At 47.9% G+C, this 19,741-nt stretch overlaps 1 protein-coding gene across 1 annotated transcript; it reads left to right on the forward strand.

Annotated features, from left to right (window-relative positions):
* Positions 1-1,637: 1,637 nt before the first annotated feature.
* DLST (dihydrolipoamide S-succinyltransferase) lies at positions 1,638-19,524 on the forward strand. Its single transcript, XM_024567675.4, has 15 exons — positions 1,638-2,068; positions 2,643-2,676; positions 5,005-5,053; positions 7,414-7,469; positions 7,615-7,689; positions 7,916-7,971; positions 8,686-8,797; positions 10,650-10,805; positions 11,177-11,253; positions 12,077-12,174; positions 14,483-14,613; positions 15,966-16,039; positions 16,350-16,433; positions 16,828-16,995; positions 17,972-19,524. The coding sequence occupies exons 1-15, from the start codon at positions 2,006-2,008 to the stop codon at positions 18,104-18,106; spliced, it is 1,368 nt and encodes a 455-aa protein (XP_024423443.1). The 5' UTR covers positions 1,638-2,005; the 3' UTR covers positions 18,107-19,524.
* Positions 19,525-19,741: the final 217 nt, after the last annotated feature.

A 19,741-nucleotide genomic window follows, 5' to 3' on the forward strand; every position in this document is an offset into this window, starting at 1 on the left:
AAGATTAACCTGGGTGATCATTGAAATTCCAGGCTAAATGCTTAGCCACAACATTCAGGCTGGTGCTTATAACCTGAGATAAGAATCTCAAAAATTAATTATTTAAAACTGGAAAAATTAAGTAGCCATCTGAAAAACGTTAATAGCAACACCTGCAAAGGACTGCCATAAGTCCTAATTACTATCCCTGGATTCTTTAGCTGCATCCAGCAGTATTGTAAGCATGGACGTATTTAGTCATTCTACTTGTATTTATTGAGTGCCCAGAGAGTACCTGGCACCATATTCTGTACTGAGGATCCAGGAAAATACAGGCATAGCTCGGAGATGCTTTGGGTTCGGTTCCAGACCACTACAATAAAGTGGGCTGTACTCTTTTTGCTGGTGGATGGTCTTGCCTTCAATTTGTAAAGAAACCCCTGCAACATCTGTAAACGACAATAAAATGAAGTGCAGTAAAATGAGGTATGCCTGTAGAGTCATCTCTTTCCTCCTGCTACTCTGCCCAGTAGAGGAGACAGACAGGTAATCAGGACATTACAAAGCAACATAAAGACACAATGCTTTGGAAGCACAGAAAAATTATGTTAACTCTACCTGAAAGGATTCATCATCCTTTAGAAAATCATCCTTTAGAAATCATCCTTTAGAGGATGATTAGGAGTTCCTAGGTAAATACGGGCTGGGAACAACCCACACCGACGTCCGAAGGAGTGAGAAGCACTTTGGGGCTATGCTGGGTAGTGCGGTAGGACTAAAGCTCAGCACCGCTGGGAAGGATCACAAAGTGGCCAGAGGCCAGGTGCCTGCTCGAGCTGCGGAGTTTGGACTTTATCCTACCAACAGGGGGAAGCAATAGAAAGAATTTGAGCAGGGACATGACAGGATTAGATTTGTGTTTCAGAAGGAACTTTGACACAGGTGTGGAGGGTAGAGAAAGTAAGTGGAGGCCCAGGACAGATTCGGAAGCTTCAAAAATAATCCCCTTGAAGGAAGCTGAGGACTTGTCTGGGGCAAGCAGGGCAAAGATGTTCTACTTCTAGTTAGGGCTTCCAACCAGCCCTCCAGAATTCCAGTGCAAGTGCTTTCAGAGACCAGGCCAGATGACTCACCTAAAGAAACCAGTATGAGCAGTAACCAAGTAGCTCACTCACTCATTCATTCTTAATTCAGCCAGAAGCTTATAGAAAACCTTTTCTATTAGGAAGGGGAGCTAGGAAACTAAAGAAGGGGGTGCTATGTGCTTTCACTATGAAGGTAGGGGCAGAGTGGTCTGCCCAAGGCTGCAAGGCCCACAAACATTTATTGCACACCTAACCATGCCAGTCTCTGTTCGCAGTGCTGGTGCCACAGCACTGAACAAGCCAAGGTCCCTCATCTTGTGGAGTTTATATATTCTAGGGGTAGAGTGACAAATGAACAGCCCCCGAAATGCAGAGGATGTATGAAGACCAATCAGCCAGGCTGGAGAGAGTTCGAGTAGGGAGTAGAGATGATCAGAGGTCGTCGCCGAAGTGTCACCTGCCCAAGGCAAAGCAAGTGTAAAATCAGGCAGGCGAGTCGCCAGGGTCCAGGTTCAAAGTCCGTGCCCGCCTGCTGCTCTTTCCCGGTTGTGCAGAAGAGGAATGGCGTGGTGCCCCCGGCTCCCAGGAAAGAAAGGAGCCAAGCTCTGAGCCAGCTCCGCAGAAATGTCGGGGGGTGGGGTGCGGGACCCCGGGGACAACCTGGTCGCCGGACAGTCGTAGGCACCCTCGGGAAGGCCAGTCCAGGCCGGCAGGCAGCGAAGCTGGCTCCCGAATCAGCCCACAGCTGTAGGTTCACTCGCACGGACAGCTGGCCCGAGGCGGGGGCTGCCTCGCGGCGGTGGGTTCCCCCAGCCGGGCAGTGGTTCGTTCCGGACACCCCTCCCCGCGCGGCGGTGCCGCGGCCCGCCCCACTTCCGGTTATTACTGGGGCGCGACATCCGGTGTCCGCCCGCCCTCCGCTCCCCGCCGCCGCAGCCGCGATGCTGTCCCGGTCTCGCTGCGTGTCCCGGGCATTCAGCCGCTCGCTCTCCGCCTTCCAGAAGGTACGGTTCGGCCGGGCCGGGCCGGGGCCGCGGCGGGCGAGAAACCCTCCGGTGGGCAGACCGGCTGCTGGGCGCAGAGGTGCGGTGCGTCGGCCAGGCCGGGCACCAAGGGCACCGGGACGCAGAGGCCGCGGGCTGGGTGGCCTAGGGCTGCTGTTGCCCTCCGCGCCTTGTTGCGGAGCCCAGCGGCCCCTCGCCTTCCCGAGGTTACCGGCGCACCGTCCCTGCTGTACCCCACCCTGCGTGCCGGGGCTGAGGAGATGCCTAGAGCCGTGCCCGCCCCGACGCGAGCCTCAGAGTTTGGGAGGAGGCGCCGGGACTCCCCCGGCGGTATCCTGGGGCCCGTCCCTTCTCTTCTGCTAGAATCAGTGGGTATTCACTCCCGCCGGGAAGTCGAGATGCTTGGCAGGCCCATTGTGCTGAGTCTGAGAGCCGTGGTCGTTGCTTTTACTTTTTGGACTCAGGAGCTTCACCTGCTACCAGCACCTGGACAGCTTTGAGTATTTAAGAGAAAAAGCTGTTTCTCCCCTCCTTTCGCCTTGGGTGACGTCCGTAATGTCTTCTTTCTCAACAGGGGCACTGCCCTCTAGGGAGACGTTCCCTGCCTGGTAAGTTCTGCCTTCGCCGTCCTCTAAAGTGCTCTCTTCCTGGGCAGAGTGTGTGAGGAGTCGGGGTGCTGGCGTTTCTCAGTGCTCAGACACACAGGCATGAAACAAGGTGTTACTTAGTAATAACAGCGACCACTTACTCCTTTAGTACATAGTTACAAAGTTTCTACTGTATCCATGTAAGGCCTACAGCAATGAGAGATTCTTGTCCTCCTGGAGTTTACAATCTAGTGGGAAAGACAAAGTGTAAATTGCTAAGTGAATGAACCATCACCGATTTTGGTTAAATGCTGAGAAGAAAGCAGACGAAGGTGGCAGCAGACTCTGCTACAGTACATGACTTTAAAGCTGTGCGGTGAAGAGCAGAAAGAGGAAAGGGAATGGCATGTGCGAAGTCCCTGAGGAAGGAAGGAACTTAGCAGTGCTTCGGAACTGGAAAAAAAAGGTGATTTGGTCAGAGCATTTTGGTTGAGGGAGAGAGTGGCATGAAATAGAAGATGGTCTAGAGACCACGGGAAGGAATTTAGATTTTATCCCAATAATTTCTTATATGCCTGGAATATTTGTTGAATGAGTCAATCTTATTGTGGGCTTTCTGTGTGTTTTTTAGTTAATCACTAAGAAACACTACTAGAAGTATTCTGTTTTACAAATGCAGAACCCAAGGCTCAGAGAGGTCAAGTGCCTTGACCAAGGTCACTCAGCCAGGTCTACCTGACTCCCCAGCCTGACTCATGTACTCAACAGACAATTTATTGAGTTCTTACTACATGCCAGGCACTGTGCTCAGTGACAGAAATACAGATGGTCTCTACCTTCAAGGATCTTACGTGCTAGCTGGAGAAAGAGCAGGTATATTTTTATCCACGCATAGGGATGTACTTACATTGTGATTGTTATGAAAGACAAGTGCAGGCTGTAATGAGAGGGTGGGATGATACAGCCCAGCTGGGGAAGGTGGGGCATGTGGTGTGAATGTCAGTTAAGGCTTCCGTGAAGAAGTAACATTTAAGCCAAGCCTTGAAGAGTACATAGGAGTTATCTAAGAGAACGATATATCAGGCAAAATGAATTGTTTGTGCAAAGGTTTTCAGGCTGGAAGTGACCTGACTGGTCACGGAAATGGGAAGGAAGCTGTCCGGCTGGAAACAGCCTCTCGCTGGGGTTTTCGCTGGGGTTTGTACTGCGGCTCAGGGCTTCACCTTGGGCTCGCACCTTAGCCTGTAGCAGCCACACTTATACGTGAAACGGGAGTAAAGAAAGATGGTTGTTCCACTTCAGGGGGCGGTGAGACACGAAAATCAAAATCAGGTCATTGTGTGAAAGTTTTTTATAAACCCTAAAACACAGTACAAATGAAACTTGTTGTAGGACGAACCCTAAATTGGACTCAGGTTCTAAGAATCAGCATGGACCGCTGGCTGTTCTAAGTCAGAGACATGCTGTTATACTTGGGATTTGTGCTCTAGAGTCATTGGCTGCTGGACATAGAGGTGACTTGACTCTGAAACCCTGGGGATGTTTGTGGGGAGGTGGGCACAAGAGAGAGCTGTCTCCCCTTCGGTGTCTCCTGAACCACTAGTTCGGAAGGGGTTGTTAATAGATTGGGAAAAAATGAAAGAATATCCTCAAGTGAGGCCGCTGTTGTAAGTAGTTGTTAGTTGGGGAAGTGCAATTACCTGTGATAAGGATGGTGAAGCAGAAAGTGACTCCCACCTTTTGAGTGTTACCGCCTAGAAGACTTCAGGGAGACGGTAAACTGAAAGGAGGGATAATGATTTGCTCAGTCTTAGGACAAGCTGGAGAGTGTGGGCTTAAAAGTAGTCGAGTCTTTGCTACTAGGGTTTAGGCAGTAAGACTTCCAGCCCCGTGCATTTTAAGTAACCAGGGAAACAAACCCAGGCCAAACATTCCCACTGTTTCTCAGATTAGGCTATGTGTAGTTATAGGGTAAGCTAATATGTATCCTTCTCAAGCTTCAGTGTATTTGAAGACTTGGGGAGTAGAGACATTTATTAGGAAAACCTATTAGGGATAATGAAAATTTATGAATTTTAAGTTGAATAAAGATAAAACTATTTCAGGCTATGCCCTGAGAATTCTCCTCAGTCACATACCCACTTTCAACCCCACATACCCCTTGCTCTCTGCCATTATGGTTACTTTGGTGGAACAGTTGAAGAAGCAGGACTCTGTGATAAAGATTATATTGTTGCCCATAGCTGATCCTGCTCTGTCTCCGAGTTAGGGGGTGAATAGACTCCTTTCCCTCCCCAGCAGGTATCCTATATAAGAGTTGTTGGTTAAGAGTTTTTTTGTTTCTTGCAGGGGTCTCCTTATGTCAGGGACCAGGTTACCCTGACAGCAGGAAGATTGCGTAAGTATCACTGGGAGCACAGTTATGTGGCCATGGGGTATTTACGATACCAGTTCTACATTTGACCATTTGCTTCTTCACTGGCTTCCAGGGCTAGAAACCTAGGCGGTCATGTTGAGTCCCTAGACCTAACCTTGATGTTAATTTTCGACATATGATATCCCTTGAGCTTAAGCCCCATGTCAAGTGCTGGATCAGGAGTGTGCCTGTCCTAAAGTGCTTAGGTCATAACAAAAGTGAAGTTGGAACCCTCTCTTTATGGTTAATAGGTATAGAAGGGTGCTCCTAAATAATATTCTGGTTGGATACAAGTGCAGCTGAAGGGCTGGAGGTACATTTATTGTGGAGATTGAGAGCATCCTCTCGATAGCACAGTTACTCATTTTTGAAACAGTAAAAGCAACAGGCTAGTCGATTGAGTCCTGGGACTTTGACTACTTGGGACGGAATGCTATTATTGCATAATACAAAGTTTGGAGAAAGGCTACCCATGTGTGTTTCATATTAACTTCTGCTTATGAATGTTGCTTAATGCTACTTTGCCTTCCAAGTGTTTTCAATGTGGCGGTAAGAGGATGCTCTCTAGTTACCTAGTAAACTGCTATCAAGGAAGGGAAATCTCTGCAGGGAAAGTCTTCAAAATGCAGGGTCAGCAGATGAGCTCCTTCACTGTGCTTTCCAGTGGGATTATTTTTTATTTTTGAGAAGATGATGCAGTCAGTACTAGAAGCATGAACTCTGTTATTTTTAGAGGGCAGTTTGGCATTCATAAGTCTTTGAACTGTGCATACTTTTTGATCTAGCAATTCCGTTTCTAGGAATCCATGCTGAAATCCGATCTACCCAGATTTCCCTCAGAATGGCCAAACAGCAGGGGTTGGTCAGATCACGCTGTGTTAACGTGTTCACACTAGGAGAAGTGAGAAAAAGCAGGTTATAAAATGGTTCCGTTTTCTACTGTCTGATATAGTCCCATTATAAATGTCCTTTTTGCTATTTCCAAATATTCTACAGTGAACATCTAACACTTTTATAATTTAAAAAATTATTTAGAGAGATTCAAAATGTGCTGCTCATCTGCAATTTGAATGAAAGTTGGAACAACAACAAATCCCCATGCAATAAATACAACAAAGAACTGTTTGAAAGTAAATTATTTTTTAAAACCCTAACTTTGAGTAGATTACACATTAGGCTATCACCCTAACCTAGTAACTTTTCGAGTTGTGTATTTTTTCCTGTGCATAAGATACCCATTTTATTTCAAACGTCTTTCATTGTAAAACTGTTTTTAGCTTTATTTTCATTTAGTAGGTTATCAATTTGTGTGATCCGAAAGTACAAAGTGTCCATGAGAAGCCCGTGTCCCCCTGCACCACCACGTTCTTCTTCCCGGAGGCGGCCGGTGCCCTGGTCCTTGGACGCGCTCGCAGAGCGGTGTCTGCGTGGGCACGTTCCACGCTGGTCCTTGCCCATGTGCTGCGTGTGGTTATAAACTCTGCACGGGACACTCTGTGATCTGTACTGTTTTACAACATGCATTTTTCCTTGATTCCACATAGAACTTAGTTATTTTGACATTATAAAGGTAAAAATACCAAAAGGCAACTTAAATCTGTCTTACTCTCCTACTGTAAAGGTGCTTGTTATAGAATAGTCACGGAGCCCTGAAATGCAGATCGGGAAAGCCCCCTCAGCCTCCCCAGAGGTGACCATTGTTAACGCTTTCCTGCATACAAAGTGTTCCCATCCTCTGGTTTACATTATTTAAAGTTAGTGCGGTAAAAAATACCTTGGTCTTTTGAGGTTCCTCTTTAATGAGTCCAAAATGCACTAGGATATACCACCTGAGGGTTTTTTGCATAATAATACCTGTTTTACTTTCAAGCTAACTACCCCATCTAACTGCTTTATCTGATCTAAATCAGCAATCCCATGGACAGAAATGCCATTGTGTGTGGCACAAAGGCAAGCAATTTCCATTACTTGGATTTAGTTAAGAAAAAACCTAATCGGAAAGTTAAGTCCTTTTGGTGAGTGTGCAAAGGACCAAGATGCTTAGCTTTTTTTTTCAGAGAACCAAATGTAAGTCTTTTTTGTGAGAGCTGGCATGTCACTGCCCAGTGGGGTCCTGGACGTGGACAGTGAGCCCCCTGCCTAGAGCACTCAGGTCATCCGGGCCCTCCTCCAGACCTGCCAGAGCGGCCTCTCTGGGGATGGGGCCTGCCGAAGTTCCCCCAGGGGATGCTGACGGGCAGCCCTGGCTGAGAATGACTGAGTTAAAGGGAAAGTGATCCGTGGTGCCTCAAATGTGAGTGGCTCACTTGCTAAAGGAGTTTACTTTTATGTTTCTTTTATAGCATTAACAATAGTAGTGTCTTCAGCATTCGCTTCTTCAGAACTACAGCTGTGTGCAGTAAGTACCTGCCTTCAGCTCTGCCTTCTTGGGAGTGGAGTTTTAGTGGGAAGAGCAACAATTGCCTCAGTTTAATTAAAGAAAAAAATTTTAAGGAAACAGAATATGGATTACATGTGATTTTTCTTTTTTGCTCTTTTCCTAGAGGATGATGTGATTACAGTCAAAACCCCGGCGTTTGCAGAATCTGTCACAGAGGGGGATGTCAGGTGGGAGAAAGGTGAGACTCGGGCCCTCTCACTTCTTCAGTCTGAGTGCTTTCTAGAAGTCCCGCTGCCGCCACTCCCCACCCCCCTGACAGTAATCAGCGGACCTGCGCTCTGTCCTTGTCTTCACAAGCAGCGGGCTTTCTCCTGGCTCTGTAGGAGAGGGGTGGAATGCCTTCCACAGGGGATGTTGTGGCTGCTCGAGGCCCCCTGACAGGTAGCCTTTGACTGTCTTTTCAGCTGTTGGAGACACAGTTGCAGAAGATGAAGTGGTTTGTGAGATTGAAACTGACAAGGTAGGCCTGTCCTATATCCGTGCCAATTTTTATGGTCTCCCCTTGGTTTCGTAACCTAACGAAAGAAACAGGGACCTAACTGTTGTTTACAGATAATTTTTAACTGGCTCTAAACACAGTTGTAATAATGTTGGAATAGCTCATTAAAATTTTTAAAAGTTTAAGTAATTTTCAAACTTTTCATCTCATAGCATACATAAACTAATTACTAAAATTCTGCAACACCAAAAAATATATTTTTGGCTGATCTGACAAAATAGGTATACTTCTGGTTCATTCGCACTGGATGGCTATTGCTGGTTGGCTGTTGTCATTTTTGTATTTGACAATCTAAGGGAAAAGAGGTCAGTGCCCCCAACTGGCACACCGATCGAACATTGCTTTTCTAGGTGTGGGTACTAGATGCTTTAGTGGTAGTTTTGTAGCTCCGTGGGCGCATGTCCGCACGCAGTTGGTTGCCAGTTGTTTTTCGGGTGTCACCTGGAGACTCGTGAACTGAGCGTTGCTTTAATGTTTCTGAGAATGGGTGAGTCTTCACAACAGCATTGGCTTGTCATACTCTTAGTCTGAAAGCGTGGCCTTCGCATTTCCATACGCACAGTCTCGTACATCCGTGTTGCAACTCTTGTGACTCATATTTCACATTCTGGACAATTAATTTTATAATGCTGAGTAAAAATGTGGGTTCTTTATCCGTCTGTCCTTCTTTTCCAGACATCCGTGCAGGTCCCGTCACCAGCAAATGGCGTTATTGAAGCCCTGTTGGTACCTGACGGGGGGAAGGTAGAAGGAGGCACTCCTCTGTTCACGCTCAGGAAAACTGGCGGTAAAGACACTCCCGTTGCCAGGGGCTTTGGCCTCGCCCTTTGGGATGGGGCTGAGCATGGTGTCCTAATTAATTCCTCGGTACCTCGAAGACAATTGGGCATTCCAGCTGCTCTTAGCTGAGGGAATAAGAGGGGCAATACTTACATGATGTGAACTTTACGTGTCAAGTTATAGAAGAAAGAGGTATTAAAATTCACAACACTGTTCTTTCCATGTATGTTTCTCATGCTAGACTTTTTCTTGAAGATATGAGAGAGATCAAGATTCTGAACAACTATAAAGGACACATGGACAAAAACAAGGGGGGGTTGGAAACTGGAGGGAGGTGGGGATGGCTAGGGTGGTGGGGAGGGGTGTGGGGGGAGACAAAGCTGTACTTGAACAACAATAAAATTCAAAAGTATTTAATTTAAAAAAAGATTGACAGGGAAAAAATAAATGAGAGGAATATAATCAAAACAACAACAACAAATCAAGATTCTAAAGATAGTGATTTTTTTTTCCTCCTCAACCTTGGCATCAGAATCACATGGAAACTTTAGAAATAGTACAAATGCCTAGACTCCATGGTCCAGGGATTCTGATATATTAAATCTGGGGTTACAAGATGTCAGTTATCTGTTACAGTACTGTGCTCGCATGTGCTTTGATGCCCCCCAAGTGATTCTGATCAGCCAGCGCTGAGGGCCACTGTTCTAAAGTGAGAAGCAGCAGTATTTCATGGTGTCTGTTACGGAGAGTTTAGTGTAGTGTTTTTATATCTGTTCTCACTACATTTCTAGGGAGGGTTGCTGTTTCTCTGAGGAAGAAATGAGAAGGAAATTAATTTGTACTGGACCTTATAGTCAGCGTTCTGATTCTCAGTTAAAGGCTGTTACTGCTAAAGTTTATTTCTTCTTCATTGTTGAAGTATATAGCAGAGGGATGGCGGATTACATCACTGAGATTGATCAGGGCCATGTAGAAACCCAGAATGGAAAGAATCTGCCGTAGAAGGACTAGAAGGCTAGGGGAGAAGATTGGTTCTTCAGTTGAAGAATTTCATTTTCTGATGGTTTATTCCTTTGAAAAAGCTCTAAGTTACATATAAGACCAGATGTGATGTCCAGATGGAAAAAATCAAAATAAACTAATTTGACCTTGTGAGTTTATTACTTGACTACCTCATTGGTTTATGAGAGTCATCCTGGATGAAATGCTTTGAGCTTTTTAAGTCTAAATGAGCTGTTGATTATTTCCCAGGGGTGTCCAACCTGTGGCCCGTGGGCCACGTGCAGCTCAGGATGGCCGTGAACGTGGCCCAACACAAAATTAGGAATTTACTGAAAACGGTACGAGATTTTTTTGTGATTACGTGTCATAGTGCATTTCATGTGTGGCCCAAGACAGCTCTTCTTCCAGTGTGGCCCAGAGACGCCAAAAGGTTGGACACCCCCCGAACCTTTTTTTTTTAATAGTTAGGAATACTCTTCCGCATGTGATGTTAAAATAGAAGATGAGACTACCACTATTATGTTACCTAGAAATGTTATTTTTATGTAAGACTTTTGAATATCTTAGATTGCCTGGGTTTGCTTTGAAAGTACTTGCTGAATTTGGTGATCAGTTAGGTATTTGTGAAGTTAGGAAGGCGGCTGAGTTTAGTTAACCTGATGTAGGACGTGTGGGAGCCCTGGAGATGGAATGGCACCTTAGATCAAGGTGTGTCATCCTGCCTTGCCTGCAGAGCAGACGCCCAGGAAGCTTTGTTAATTGATTGGAGATGGAGCTTCTGCTGCTAAATTCTGCTTAGTATCTGATTTTTCCATTCTAGACACTGCCAATGGCAACTGCTTTTCCTTGTTTTCCAGCTGCTCCTCCTAAGGCCACGCCAGCTGAAGCCCCTGCTGCTGCGCCCCCAAAAGCAGAACCTGTAGCAGCAGCAGTTCCTCCTCCCTCTGCAGCCTCCATCCCCACTCAGATGCCACCGGTGCCCTCGCCCTCACAACCTCCTGCCAGCAAACCGGGTGAGCCGCCGCCTCCCGCGTGACGTTATGTGGGAGAAGAACAGTCTCAGCTAATATCATGTTTCCTCACAGGGCGAAGTCTGGGACTAATCATGGCTCTGAACAGGCTCTGTTGGCTGCTTTATAGAGCTGTAGACTGTATCAGAACACCTGGGTTTGCATCCCAGCTTTCTATTCACAGCTCTGTGACTTCTGGCTAGTTACTTGACTACTCTGAGCAGATTGTTCATGTGTTAAGTGGGAATGGTGCCAGTGTACCTCAGAATGTCTTGGGGATTGAGTGGCAGTACGGTGCGAAAGCACTGGTGTGTGCTCAGTAAGTGGTTCACTCGTTTTCTGATGCGGCTGTGCCCATGCCCTCTTCATTTCAGTGTCTGCAGTGAAACCCACTGCTGCTGCTCCAGTAGCTGAGCCAGGAGCTGGTAAAGGTCTGCGGTTAGAACATCGGGTAAGCTCGTGAGAACTACTTCCAGGAAAGAGGCCCAGGGACAGTGTTGAGATCGGTGGAGGGTGGGTGTGGTGGTGCCTCCCTTTGAATGGCTGGCTGCTTATTCTCTTGACCTTGACAAGGAAACTGAGTCTGGGAAGTGACTCGCTCACAGTCGTGAACTGTCAGATGACACGACTAGGACCACAGTGAACGCTTGTCCAGTGGTGTTTCCCAGTCTGTTGTGCTACCACTGAGATGTCCTGGGGAGCAAAATATCTGCAGGGATGGTAGCTTAGTGTCGTGGCAGGGCGGGGATGCGTTAACACACCTCAGGTAAGTGGTTTAGTGAGCTCCATTCCTATACTCCGGGATGCCTAGCTGAGGGCTACACAGTAGCAGTGGCTGTCAGGGGCAGACATAAAACCTCAAGGAAATATGGTCAAGGGTGTGGGTTCCTCTGCCTGAGAATACTATGGCCTCAAAGTTTACTGCTTGTGAGTTTCCATTCCACAAGTAGCTATTCTCATGCAAGTCTTTTAACGCTAGAAATTGCGCTTTCTGTAGTGATCCCTGGGTTGACTAGCTCCACACCACACTCTTCCTTTTCATAAATCTGTTTGGTTTTAGATCACACCATTTCCGGGGCCTCCATTCTAGGTCAGACTTTAAGCACGTCTGGAGCAAGGGCACAGGAAAGGGGAAGCCTGCGGCTCTTGTTGTACTAGGGTGTGAATAACCCTGACCACCCACTCCTGGCGGGGGGGCGCTCCCTCGGACTTAATGGGGGTGCTAGATCCAAAGAGACCCAGGTTGTCCGTATTCGTCCTGCTTTGACTTTCAGGAAAAAATGAACAGGATGCGGCAACGCATTGCCCAGCGACTGAAGGAAGCCCAGAATACGTGTGCGATGCTGACGACGTTCAACGAGATTGACATGAGGTGAGAGCCCCAGTCCTCTTATCTACTTCCTTCCTGCCTGCCTTCCCTGCTTCCTTCCTTCCTTATTGTCACCTGCGAACATGCTTATTAATTTTAAGGGGTAGAGGGAGGGAAAGAAACGTCAAGAGAGAGAAAGAAACATCGATTGGTGGGGACCAAACCCACAACCTACAATTCCCATGTGCCCTGACTGGGAATTGAACCCAGGACCTTTCAGTTTACAGGACAACGCTCCAACCAATTGAGCCACACTGGCCAGGGCCTTACCCTTTTTTTCTGGAGAACACTTTTGAACTTGCCCCAGTCCCCACCTAGTGCTAATTCCAAAACTGACTTAAGAGGGAAGAGGTACCTGCTGCTTTGTATTGCTTGTTGACTTCAGCAGAGTGACCTGCTCATTCATTCTCTGATAGACTGTTAATACTATATACCTGTCCCCTCTGCGACTTAAAAAGCTCGGCTTTTTAGACTTTTATTCCTGGATCCTGTGATTTCTGATAAATGAGGTGGTAATAGTTTCTGTTGTGAAGCTTCCTGAAAAGACTGGGTGTCATTCAAGCCAGAGGTTTCTCTGCTGTCCATAGGATGTAGGGAAGGACCTTGACTAATGAGTCACGAAGTCTGCAGCTTAGGTTTCAGTGCATTAGGGCCAAATTGTGCACAAATTGAATTGGACTTTGAAATTCTACCCAATATCTTAAGACAGAACATGTAAATATTTGTGGCCTTGAAAAAGATGCAGCTGGCTTAACAGCTCTGATTGGAAGGTAGGAGTAATAGTTGGGTCTCTTTTTAGCAGCTAATCAAGGTGTCACCTGATGGTGGCCTGGGGTCCCGCTGCAGTCAGTAATTTAGTTTAGATCGATGCCCTTTGGGTCTTGTGCTGATCAGCTAACCCATAGGGGCCTCTCTGAGAATCCTTCTCCTCTCCCTGTTGTCCCAGCCTCTGCCTCCAAGGACAGGGCTCTGAAATAGAAACTGCTTAATGACCAGACAGCTGCACTGGGGCAGGTTGGAGAGCAGCGATGTTTATCACTTCTGGGTCCCTCTTCTGCAGCTCTTGTGTCTTGGGAACCAGTAATGTCTTTAGGGCGGTAACCCTAGCACTAAATAAGGTTAGACTCAGGAAAACAAACGTTTAAACTCAATCAGTCCCCCTAGGACAACTTCCTTTTTAAGAAACAAAAGGTCTGAAAGGGGGGGTTAAAGTTGTATCATCTTATCTTTGATGCTAATGTCAAATTAGGTCGTTAGAGGGAGAAAGGGAGAACTGAGCATTTGGGCCTGAGATACAGTTAAATTCGATTTCCATCACAGAACTGTATTCCGATAAATACTGAGATTTCTTCCGAAAATGGTGGGAAAGCCGTTTCCCACTAGCTCTGCAGCAGCACGTGTGTGGGGCGTCTGTGGGAAAACCGGTCCTGAAGGAACGAAGGCGCTTCCCGCTGTAGAGGCCCCTCAGGAGGCTGGTCGCGCTTGGAAAGCTTCGGTTCACACACAGCCACCCGTCTAAACACCAGGGGAACACCTCCATTCAGTTGATCTTAAGGGCGAGAGCTGTGTGTGTGTTACACATATTTGAATCCTGGTGCCCAGCATTGACCCGAACAGGAAGTGGGGGCGGGGGGCCCTGTGTGAGGGGACAGGTGGGTGGGGCTGCTTGCTCTGGGGAGGTGACGAGTGCCTTTACTGGCTTTCCCGTCAGCCTAAGAGAACGCTGGGTCACACCTTCCACGCATGGCTGCCTTGCTCACGTGGAGCCTGTGTACCTGTGGAGTGTTTTGGGGGGCGGGTTCTATTTTCATAATTAGGAGATAGGAAGCATGTCACAAGGACGTCATAATCAAGTTTGGTGTTTTAAAAACTCTAATAAGTAATAAAAATATTGCCTATTTTTGTGGAATTTATGCTTAAAAAAAGTTTTTCAGGGTAGATAGCTCATGATTTTAGTGTAGCTGAAAATCACTTTCTCTTCCAGGGCAAGGATGTTGGTGTGGTGGTGCGTCTCTTACTCATTATCTGCCACTGAAGTCTGTGACTTGTGGAATAGGAAGGGGCCTGTATAGGGCTCAGCCCCCCTGAAAGATAGATTGGACCTGATTCCTCCTATCCAGGTTTATTTCGTAAAGGAGCAAAGAAGGTTACTGTGTTGACCTCTAGTGGACTATTTCAAAAGTTGAACTTTACGGTACAGAGTAAGGGAGAAAAATCTTACCCAGCTGTGTACACAGAGTTAGAAACCAGTGTGAAAGTCAAAGTCGAGGCTTCATTTGTAGTCAGTTTGTTTTGTAATGTGTTTTTGCAGTAACATCCAGGAAATGAGGGCCCGGCACAAAGATGCTTTTCTGAAGAAACATAACCTTAAACTGGGCTTCATGTCGGCTTTTGTGAAGGCCTCAGCCTTCGCCTTGCAGGAGCAGCCTATTGTAAATGCAGGTGAGTCTGTGGCGACCAGCAGCGTAGGGCCCTGGGAGGTATGTGCGTGAACGCAGACCTCCCACACGGACACAAGGACGGGGGTCAGCAGACCAAGGCTTCTTGTTTCATACCTGTGAAAACATGAGTGTCTCCCCAGGCACTCCTTATTTCACCTTCCTGAAACGGCATCATAATTCCTTTGTCCCCACTAAACGGACAGAAGGTTCCTCTTCCCGCTGCCTAGTTTGGACACTCTAGGTCTCTCCTGGCAGGGTGCAAGCTCACTCTCTGTGTGGCACTCGCCTTCCCAAGGGCTCTGGTGTCTTGGGGCCTGACTTCCACACTTGGCACAGGCTCCAGGGTGACCTTTGACTTCTGGTTGATGGGCCTCGCTGGGAGGCCTCGGCTCCTCTGTTATGGACTTAGTGTTCATTTTCCTTCGGTTTTACTCACCTACATAATTGAAATGTTGACCTAACAAGCAGTTCCCTTTCCTATATAGATACTTCTCTGTTCTCTGGAAGATTGAAGAAGGGACATTGACACTTTTACAACCTTCAGCAGTGCCAGGGTCCCTAAAGATCTAGAACTAGAAGCACCAGTCCCTTCCATCAACTCTGTGCTCTAGGTAGACGGAAGGGCTGTCTTTGTTTTGCCCATGTATATACCTCTTCGTTTCTTCCATGCTTCCTGAATGGCTCTGTTCTTTCTGCCTGACCATACACGTGGGCATTTCTGAGTTCTTCTGGCCTCTTTTTCACTTTACATGCTCTTCCTGGGTGTTTTAATCTAACAGGACAACACACACTTTCTGTGGAAAGATTCCCAAGCCTGTATTTTTTGTGAGCACTGGACCTAAGTTGTCAGGTGCTGCTTGCTCCCTCAAGCTGCAGTATTAAAACCAGACCACCCTGCATTCTCCTGAACCTCCTAGAAAGAGCTTTTCCCCATGCCTTGTCCCCTTTGTTGAGAGTGGGCAGCTAACGGGCAGTGTCCCCCCACCCCCACTTGCTAATTTGCCTTTTGCTGAGCAGGAGCACTTTTTAAACCTAGCCGTTCTCAGCTAAGGGAGCACTCTTTAGTAAGAACGTTAAGTGTGCCTGTCTCAAGTGAGCCAGTGTATTGAACCCTCCTGAGGGCTGCCGCAGACGTGGCCCCCAGGCTCTTCTTTCAGGGCACTTGGGAGATGTGGTACGATTGGTTAGCACGGAAGTGAGGGGAGCTTGGCACTGGTAATGCGGTGCTTTTCATGCCGATTGGTCAGCCCACAGTATATTGAGCACTGTGGGGTTTTATTCTATTCGTGCAAATGTTACCTCATCAGCTGAGGCCTTGGGAGTTGTATGTGACGTGTGTTTTTTCTCTCGTAGTGATTGACGATGCAACCAAAGAGGTGGTGTACAGAGATTACATTGACATCAGCGTCGCGGTGGCCACGCCACGGGTGTGTTGGGCCGGGGCGGGCGGCGCGCTCTGGTCTTAGATTCTCACCTTGTTTGTGTGAAGAGGCAGACACCCGGGCACAGACTGTGTCTGTAACTATGTCACTTTAGAAAGGAGTTAGTAAAAGAGTAATCTGTTTTTGACTATATCACACTCTTTTAATGTCAAGCCTAAATATTTTAGACTCTGTTAATTACATTGAGTAATTAGATATTCTGGGAAGGGGAGACCGTTGACTTGAATCAAGGGAGTTATAACTGTGAAGGGTACTCTTTAATTTGCAGCTGAAAACAGTTTTTTACTTTCATCAGGGTCTGGTGGTTCCTGTCATCAGGAATGTGGAAACTATGAATTATGCAGACATTGAGCGAACCATCAGCGAACTGGGAGAGAAGGTAAAGTAGAACGCAGCATGTGCGCCAGCTTGCTGGGGCGGTCCAGGGAGGGCGCCAGGGGAGGGCGGGGCTTACCAGTGAGCAGTGCTCAGGGAGCTGGGCTGGTATGCTCCGTAAGGGGTACAAAGTCTGTCGCCCCCAAGAGCCAAAGCAGAGATGTCTGGCAGCTTAGCGTGCTCTTGGGAATGAAGATCTCACCGGTGAGGCCTGCTGGAAAAGGGCCTGAGTGTTGTGCCTGTCCTTTCGTGGGGCACTGGGTCCAGGCATCGCAGCTGAACGACTTTCAGTGGGAGCGGGACTTGGACTGTTGATGTCAGACATGAGCCTTCTGGACCTCCTGTAGGTGAAGAAAGCTCAGATGACCTTACATTTCAATTACGAAATCTGTTTTTAGGCCCGAAAGAATGAACTCGCCATTGAAGATATGGACGGCGGTACTTTCACCATTAGCAATGGAGGCGTTTTCGGCTCCCTCTTTGGAACACCCATTATCAACCCGCCCCAGTCTGCCATCCTGGGCATGCACGCGATCTTTGACAGGCCAGTGGCTGTGGGAGGCAAGGTGAGAGCATCACCGTTAGTGTCCTAGCAGCTCAGCGATGAGAAGGGAGCCTAACTAAACGCTAAGTGTAAAAGAGTCACTGTAATTTCAGGCAAAAGTTTCATCTTAGTTTCTAACTTAATAGCGAAGGTGCTGAGTCTCAAATTGTGGTGTGTGGGTCAGCATCATCTGGGAACTTACTAGAAATGCAGATTGTTGGACCCCCATCTGGACCTGTTGAAGCAGGAAATGCAGATGATTCTGAGGCACATTAAAGTTTGAGGATGGCTGAGCTAAGAAGGCTTGCCCCTTTATCCAGGGCAGTCCTCAGGCTTCATTCTCCAGGCGCTCCAGGGAGTGGGGATGCGGCTGGAGGCTTGGTCCTTGCCCCTGGGAAACAAAGGACAACTGTGCAGAGTGGTCCGTGAGCTTGCAAGTGTGGGATAAGGCTCAGAGGTTCTCTGGGAGTCCAGAGAATGATGTCAGCGGGTGTGGAGCCAGCCCTGGAAGACATGTCAGGAGGAAAACATTTTCTGGGGCTGTGTTTAGAACGTTTCTGGGTCACTGACTTCTTTGTGAATCTGAAAATCGTAGACGTCCCCTGAAAATGCTCACACACAACTTTGCATGCAATTTCAGAGAATTTGCAGACCTTAGGTTTAAAAATAATGTTTAAGTTATAACCTTAAAGAAGTAACTGTGGCAGCCAGAACTGAAGGGGAAACTTGTCCTGTAGAAAAGAGACGAGTAAAGGGCAGAGTGAGTTTAAAAAGGCAGTTGTGAGGGGACTCCTGTTTGCTTGTCTGTACTTGTTTCTGAGTGGAGGAAGGAAGGGGGAGGGGCTTGGTCTTTAACAATACCGTAAGTATCTAGAAGCAATGTCAATAGAAGAGGCACCGGGAGCTTTCTTATGGGCCGTGCTTTTTTCATCTCCCCACTTCAGTGGGGCTTTTCCTGTTCTACTGCAGACAAATCTGTAAACTTCTTCTCTCTGCAGGTGGAGGTGCGGCCCATGATGTTCGTGGCATTGACCTATGATCATCGGCTAATTGACGGCAGAGAGGCCGTGACTTTCCTTCGCAAAATCAAGGCAGCTGTGGAGGATCCCAGAGTCCTCCTACTGGACCTTTAGGAGGAAGTCACATACCCGCTATATTGACCACACAGGAACTGAAAACCAGTCTTCTCCCTGCCCCCACGTGGGTCCCGGGGTAGCCTGGCGACAGACAGGCACATGCTGCGGGCCTCCAGCAGGAGAGCCAGGGCACTCTGTAACCAGCAGTCACAGGTCTTTTCTTGGGGTTCCTACCGGGCTCTCTCCCTCCCTGCACCCGTCTCTTAACACTCAAATATCTCATTTCCTTAGGCTTGAGGGAGGCGGAGAGCCTTAACGGATGCTCATTAATATGCCTGCCTCTCTTCCATTAGCCCTCTGCAGAGGTAATTTTGCTTCTCCCCTGTGCCAGCATATATACTATAGGGAAGCCACTGGGGACCATGTGATTAAGTTTCAGTCATTTGAAAGTGTGTTCTCCCAGAGCTGCCTAGGAGAGTGCCATGCCTCCCAAGCTCGGAGCAGCCTCTGTCCTAGCTGGGCACGTTCTCACCTGGTTCCACCTGTGTGGGGGTTACTGACCACTGGCCAAGAGGTGCTGCTTTGCTTCTTAAATGCATCTTCATTCTCAGCTGTCATTGACTTCAAGATGCCTCTTCTACCTCTTCCAGGAAGCACAGGCCAGGGGTCTGGGGTGTTGGCAGTGTTGAGGGGGAGAGGGCAGATTCCCCCCAGGTCAGAAGTTGTAAACGAAGGAACAGACCCCGGGGCTGCCCTCACAGACTCTGTCATAGCCTCATACCAGGAAGACCCATTTTGGTACAGTCACGCACGGCTGTGGCTGTGTCAACCTTTCCAGGTTGCTAGGAACCATTCTAGCACGTTGTTCTCATTTAGAGCTGATTCTAGCACATCATGGCAGTGGAGGGTGGGCCGGAGCCTGGTAGAGATGGGTGAGGGAGGCTACCTGTGCACTGGCTCAGGTGGCCTTGAGCCTTTCAATTCCATTGATGTAAGCACGTGGACTGAAGAGGCCGTTCTGTTTCTTCCTGTATCCTGGCCCTTAGGAAGGGGGCCTTAGCTCTTCCTCTGCAGAACGCAGGTCTGGGGGAGGACAGACTGGGGGGGAAACCAGCCCCAGGACACTAGTGCACCGGAAACGGCCGGTGTTACCTCCGAGGTACTGGCCAATGGGTCTGGACACAGTCACTGGGATTCTGGGAACGTGGTTAAATGCACCCGTCTTGTCGAAAGCTACAGGGCTTCGCAGCGGCATTCAGGCCTGAGGCTGCTGACACTTGACACCAGGAGCCATTTTAATGCAGAGTGCCCATTTGTACCTTGAGCGGAGGAACAAGCCTAGGGGATGGGGTGGAGGGAAGGGATGGGAGTCAATACTGAGTGCCTGCAGCATCTATGTCTTCACTATTGAGAACTTGTAACTGAAATATTTAAAGACTGATTTTCAATGCAAATTAAAGGGCAAATGTTCTCAAACAGGGTTCCTGCTGCTTCTGTGTTCCTACTGGGGTGGTGTGAGCCTCCAGCGCTGTTTGCATTCAAAGCCGCATAACGTGCGTTTGGTTACCCTGCCAGTCCCAGACTTTTGAGATTCGTTAGCACTGTACTAATCCGACAGAAAATGGAACTGTGGCTGGTGGCTAGGCAGGGGGGTGTCCTGGCTTCCTTCCAATGAACCCCTCAAGCCTGGCA

This window comes from Desmodus rotundus, chromosome 7 (genome assembly GCF_022682495.2).
Source record: "Desmodus rotundus isolate HL8 chromosome 7, HLdesRot8A.1, whole genome shotgun sequence".
In the NCBI taxonomy this organism is placed as follows: Eukaryota; Metazoa; Chordata; class Mammalia; order Chiroptera; family Phyllostomidae; genus Desmodus; species Desmodus rotundus.

Excerpts from the sequence above, each read along its gene's own strand:
- DLST (XM_024567675.4), top strand. The coding sequence starts at position 2,006 with ATGCTGTCCCGGTCTCGCTGCGTGTCCCGGGCATTCAGCCGCTCGCTC. Across the intron at positions 2,069-2,642 it reads CGCTCTCCGCCTTCCAGAAG|GGGCACTGCCCTCTAGGGAG; the intron begins GTACGGTTCGGC and ends CTTTCTCAACAG. Across the intron at positions 12,175-14,482 it reads TTCAACGAGATTGACATGAG|TAACATCCAGGAAATGAGGG; the intron begins GTGAGAGCCCCA and ends GTGTTTTTGCAG.